This window comes from Pteropus alecto, unplaced genomic scaffold, assembly GCF_000325575.1.
Source record: "Pteropus alecto unplaced genomic scaffold, ASM32557v1 scaffold94, whole genome shotgun sequence".
In the NCBI taxonomy this organism is placed as follows: domain Eukaryota; kingdom Metazoa; phylum Chordata; class Mammalia; order Chiroptera; family Pteropodidae; genus Pteropus; species Pteropus alecto.
In genome coordinates, this window is record NW_006437736.1 from 13,469,253 (window position 1) to 13,474,815 (window position 5,563).

At 50.9% G+C, this 5,563-nt stretch overlaps 1 protein-coding gene across 2 annotated transcripts in view; it reads left to right on the top strand.

Moving 5' to 3' along the window:
- USP5 (ubiquitin specific peptidase 5) overlaps positions 1-5,563 on the top strand; it is a 13,979-nt gene that overhangs the window by 2,626 nt on the left and 5,790 nt on the right. For both annotated transcript variants that reach the window (XM_025048685.1, XM_006914647.3), the window contains exons 2-11: positions 709-834; positions 1,091-1,157; positions 1,349-1,482; positions 1,631-1,776; positions 2,034-2,218; positions 2,685-2,779; positions 3,461-3,654; positions 4,398-4,469; positions 4,775-4,862; positions 4,989-5,114. In XM_025048685.1, the coding sequence (XP_024904453.1) occupies positions 709-834; positions 1,091-1,157; positions 1,349-1,482; positions 1,631-1,776; positions 2,034-2,218; positions 2,685-2,779; positions 3,461-3,654; positions 4,398-4,469; positions 4,775-4,862; positions 4,989-5,114 (1,233 nt within the window). The remainder of the gene's footprint in view (positions 1-708; positions 835-1,090; positions 1,158-1,348; positions 1,483-1,630; positions 1,777-2,033; positions 2,219-2,684; positions 2,780-3,460; positions 3,655-4,397; positions 4,470-4,774; positions 4,863-4,988; positions 5,115-5,563) is intronic.

The window sequence follows — 5,563 nt, forward strand, 5'->3', positions numbered from 1 at the left end:
CAGCAGGGGAGGAGGGAGAAGACTCAGTGTGGACCAGGATTTGAGTACCTAATGCAGTGTGGTAAAGGAAAATCTGATTTGCTGGCAAGCTCTTGGGGTTAGATATACTGTTCAAGTGCTGGAATTTCTGCTTTTCCAGTCTGGTAGCTTTTCCGAATCTTGGAGATCGAGAAGGTTTGTTATGGTGTCCCTTTTTTAGGTAATATGTCCGACATACAGGTCTTTTCCTTTCTGAGGAAAGGTCCCTCTGAATGTAATCTCTGACACTGAAAGCCCACAGTATTTGATCCCCATTTACTTTCTGGGTTTCTTAGCTCCAGAGAAGAGGGGTGTGTGTGTGTGTGTGGTGGTGGTGGTGGTGGTGGTGGTGGTGGTGGTGGTGGTGTGTGTGTGTGGGGGGAGGGGTTCTCTGCAGTTGATTAGAGGGCTCCAGAGCCCAAAGAAGGAGCAAGAAGAGGAATGGTGAATGATAGTTGTTATTCAACTCCTGGTGTCCTTGTTGGTTGTCATCAAAGTCATAGGAGGATGAGAAGAATCTCAACCATGTACTAGGTCCTGAAAGGCGAAATGACTTGCCAAGAGCCACTCAGTCTTAGAGAACAGAACCTTTTTTCTTGAAACCAGCAGTTTCTGAGCCCAGGTCTTGGTTTCCTCACTCGGCCATGCTTCATCCTCCCTGTGTTTCCTCCCCTGCCCCCTGTCCTGCAGGAATCTGAGGGCGGCCTCTACATCTGTATGAACACATTCCTGGGCTTTGGGAAACAGTATGTGGAGAGACATTTCAACAAGACGGGCCAGCGAGTCTACTTGCACCTCCGGCGGACCCAGCGCCCGGTAGGGATGGGCTGGAGCAAGGCCTGGGGACATGCAGGCATATCCCACTTGGCCCCCATTTTGAATCTGTGTTTTGTTCTGACCTTCTATAGGTCTAAATTTCCCCCTCTCACTTATTTCTGTTAGTGTCATTAAAATTCAGCACGTTTTTAGCTCCATTCTCTTGTGAGATTAACCCACTCCATCCTGTTTCTCTTCCCCCTTTGTCCCTTCCTTGGTGCTCATTACTGGTCCTGCCCCTCCTGCCTCATTACAGAAAGAGGAGGATACCACTTCAGGCACTGGAGACCCCCCTCGAAAGAAGCCTACCCGGCTGGCTATTGGTGAGCACCACTGCAATCCTGTTCTCCCTGAGTGGGTCTTTCTCACTCTCAGAGGTACTAGGAGAACCCCAAAAGAATGGGCCTGATCAGTAGCCCTAGAGCTCTGGAAGGGACAAAGTGAAGTGCTATGTCAGAAGAATGACATTTACCTGTGGTCATTGTCCTTATCTCCTTCTTCTCTGTCTCACCAGGTATCGAAGGCGGGTTTGACCTCAACAAGGACAAGTTTGAATACGATGAGGATGTGAAAATTGTCATTTTGCCAGATTACCTGGAGATTGCCCGGGATGGGTTGGGGGGACTGCCTGACTTTGTCAGAGATCGGGTATGAATACCTTCCCACCCTCCCAAAGATTTTAGGGCACGTGGGGCCAGAGCAGTGATGTCTTGGCCAAGCACTGAGAAAGCTGAAGACTGAAGGCTAGAGGGGACTGTGGGGCTGAGTACTGTCTCTGACCCTCCGCTTCCCGCAGGTAACCAGTGCAGTGGAGGCCCTACTCTCAGCCGACTCAGCCTCTCGAAAGCAGGAGGTGCAGGCCTGGGATGGGGAAGTACGGCAGGTGTCAAAGCATGCCTTCAACCTTAAGCAGCTGGACAACCCGGCTCGAATCCCTCCCTGGTGAGGCCTGGCCCCTCCACCTCCGGGTACAACCCCCAGAGAAGGGACAAAGAGGCCATGCTCTTGGGGGATCTAGTGGGAGAGAAGGTTGGGAACAGGGCAAGGAAGGGGACTTGGAGTAGAACTAAGCAGGGGGATGTCCAGAGGAGAGAAGAGGGAGATATTGGACTGGCAGGGGGCCCACAGAGCCCCCTTTCTCTTCTACTCGCAGATACCCCTGATCCATGTTTCAGCTCATTTTCTTCTCCCTGGGTTAGTGGCTGGAAGTGCTGCAAATGTGACATGAGAGAGAACCTGTGGCTCAACCTGACAGATGGCTCCATCCTCTGTGGCCGACGCTACTTCGATGGCAGTGGAGGCAACAACCATGCTGTGGAGCACTACAGGGAGACAGGCTACCCGTTAGCTGTGAAGCTGGGCACCATCACACCTGATGGAGCTGGTACTCCTTCCCTTCCTCCAGCCATCTCCATGCTAAAATATGTTTTCACTCATTTTATAGACACAAATAATACATGAATATGTTTTCTTGATAAACAGTGAAAATATTGCAGATGAGACTAAATCTTTAATTAACCCCAACCCCACCCCAAACCCCATTCTCCTTCCTAGAAGTTACCATCATTATGTGATTAGTGAGCATCCTTCCCAACCCATCTTACCCTAGAACCTTATCCTGCTGGGTAGAGTCACAATTAATTCCAACCCTCACCCTGTCTTACCCCATCCTCCCTGACAGCCAATCCCAGAAAGGCTTGTGACCTCACTGATGTTCAAGGGAGCCCAGAGGGTCACCCTACAGGCTCCTCCTCCTGTCCCACCAAAGCCTCTCAGGGCAGGGGGTGGCATTGGTGACCAGGCCAGTCCTAAGTCATCCCCTCTGACTCTGCTCCTGCCTCTTGCCCTAGATGTATATTCATATGATGAGGACGACATGGTCCTGGACCCCAACCTGGCTGAGCACCTGTCCCACTTTGGCATCGACATGCTGAAGATGCAGAAAGTGAGACCTGTTCAGCTTCAGATTCTTCTCATTCCTGCCCCTGTCCAGCCCTTCTTCCTTGCCTGAGGCTGAGGTCGTGTACTGGAGAGTGCTGTCACAATTATCCTAGTCCCTAAGATATGTGGCCTTTGAAGAACTTTCTAGAATCATTTATTCATTCACTGACTACTCTTTGGTACTTACTTTGTGCTAGTCACTGTGTGAATAAGGCAGGTATAGTCCTTGCTTTCATCAACTTATATTCTAGATGGAAAGGCAGATGTTAATTGTATGATCACACACAAAAAAAGTGTATAGCTACAAACAGTGAGGGGCACTAGGGCACCTGGCCTAGTCTAGGGCATTGGGGAAGTTTCCCTGAGGAAGTGTTGAATGAGTGAAGACTTGAGGGGCGAGGAGAGGTAACTCTGGAATGGGAAAAACACTTCAGGTAGAGGTAATTGCATTCATTTCATTTCCTTATTCAAGCAGAGGCCTAATGACTAGCAGGCCTCTGGGACAATTGCTTGTGGCCTCCAGAACTTGGACTGGACAATATCCAGCGTGCTTCCCCTGTTAGAGTTCATAATTCAGCAAATTCTAGCCTTTAGCTGGCTATTATCTTAGACCCTATGAGCGATCAATGTAAAAAACCCCAGGGGTCGAGTCTCTTGCCCTCTCTGAAGTGCCCCTTCCCTGCAGACGGACAAGACGATGACTGAGCTGGAGATAGATATGAACCAACGGATCGATGAATGGGAGCTGATCCAGGAATCGGGTGTGCCACTGAAGGCTCTGTTCGGGCCCGGCTACACAGGCATCCGGAACCTGGGTAACAGCTGCTACCTCAACTCAGTGGTCCAGGTGCTCTTCAGCATCCCCGACTTCCAAAGGAAGTGAGTGATGCCTCCCCCATTACTGGCCCCTTGGCTCTGCACCCGTAACACTCCTGCTCCTCTCCTGGTCATCAGCCTCTAGGCATACTCCTCCTTCAGCTTCCTGCAGCACCTCTGATCTAGCACAGTCTTAGTTCACATTGCACTGTGGCTGGTGTGCTGTGAGGGAAGCAAGTTGTAGATCTGCACCACCACCATCTAGTCCACTAATAGAGCAGAACACCAAATCCCAGGGCTCCCTGAGGCCTCTGACTGACTTAGGGGTGAGCAGGTGATCTTTATTTTGGGCCAGTGACATCAGATGAGCACCTAACATGGACATGTAGCAGTTGGAGAGAGGGAAGGGCTTGGTCCACTAAGAGGAAAGGCAAATTCTTAGCATAAACGACTTCCCTGTCTAATTGAGAAGGACCCGATGCATTTGTGAAAACTGAAAACGTATTGACAAGTTCCTCTCAATAGAACATGGACTGTATTTACCTTTCTCCCAGGCTGTCTTCTCCCATCCCCCTGGATCTTTCTTGAGGAGAGGCTGAGAAAGACTGCCTCAGTGCACTGCACACTGACATAGTTGAGAAGTGAGGAAGGGCAGGTTGCTGGAAGGAAATGGACTCTAAGGTTCAACCACATAACTCTCCACTCTGGAGGGAGCCTGTTCATTGAGCTGGTAGATAACTACTCCTTTCCCTTTTCCTCTCAGCCCAGGCCAGAGCCCCTCTAACTCTCCTTCCCTTTGCTCTTAGGTATGTGGATAAGCTGGAGAAGATCTTTCAGAATGCCCCGACGGACCCGACCCAGGACTTCAGCACCCAGGTGTAGGTAGCCAGGTCTTATGTACAAAGGCTGTTGAGAGTCTTGCAGCCAGGATGCCTCCTCTCTGCTCCGTGACCACCTGAAGCAGGCAGCAGTTTAGCCCCTGGCCAGTTAGAAGCTTGCAGATGATTGGGCATGCTCTCTGCCTTGAGATGGGTTCCTGTGGAACTTAAGGTTTTTCACATTTTAGAGAGTTGTCTAAGGAGGGCTTTGAGCAGGGGTTGAGTTGAGGAGAAAGAGGTATAGGTAGATGTCAGATTATCATTAGTTGACTAAAGCTAAGTGATTCTCTTGGATGTTAATGCAGGGCCAAGCTGGGCCATGGCCTTCTCTCCGGAGAGTATTCCAAGCCTGCACCGGAGTCGGGTGATGGAGAGCAGCTGTCAGAACAAAAGGTGAGTCTGGGACTCTATCCCTTTCAGGCTCCAGGATTGAGGGGAAACAGGTCTGGGAGAGGTCTAAGCAAGGCCACTTTGTGGTCTCTTGAGCCCCAGCTGAGTTGCCGCCCTGGCTCTGCCTAGGAAGTTCAAGATGGCATTGCCCCTCGGATGTTCAAAGCCCTCATTGGCAAGGGTCACCCTGAGTTCTCTACCAATCGGCAGCAGGATGCCCAAGAGTTCTTCCTTCACCTTATCAACATGGTAGAGGTAAGGGCTGAGAAGATGACAAGGGAGGACACTCTTCACACTCCTTCTGTCTGCCTGCAATTCACTCCCTCCCTTTCCTGCCCCTCTTGCTTCTGTCAGCCCAACCCACTCCCACCCCCGTACCCGGCAGGCTGCATACGCTGCGCCTTCCCCGTGGTAGCAATTGCACCTGAGGAGAATAGTAGTGATAAGCAGGGATCCTTACACTTGATGGGCTTGCTGCCTCACAAAGGCTCCACCCAAAGAAAATGCTATGAGGATACTTCCTGCTTATCAAGAGAACTACAAATACATTCCAACAGAGTCTCATAGTGCTGTGGCGGGGCCAGAATTGGAGGGGGTGGGTGGGTAACTGGGGAAGCCTTCTACTCTGTTCTTGCATCCCCGTACTCTAGGTGGTAGTCTCCCTTCCCCTGTCCTCCCTACCTGACACTCTTCCTCCACAAGGC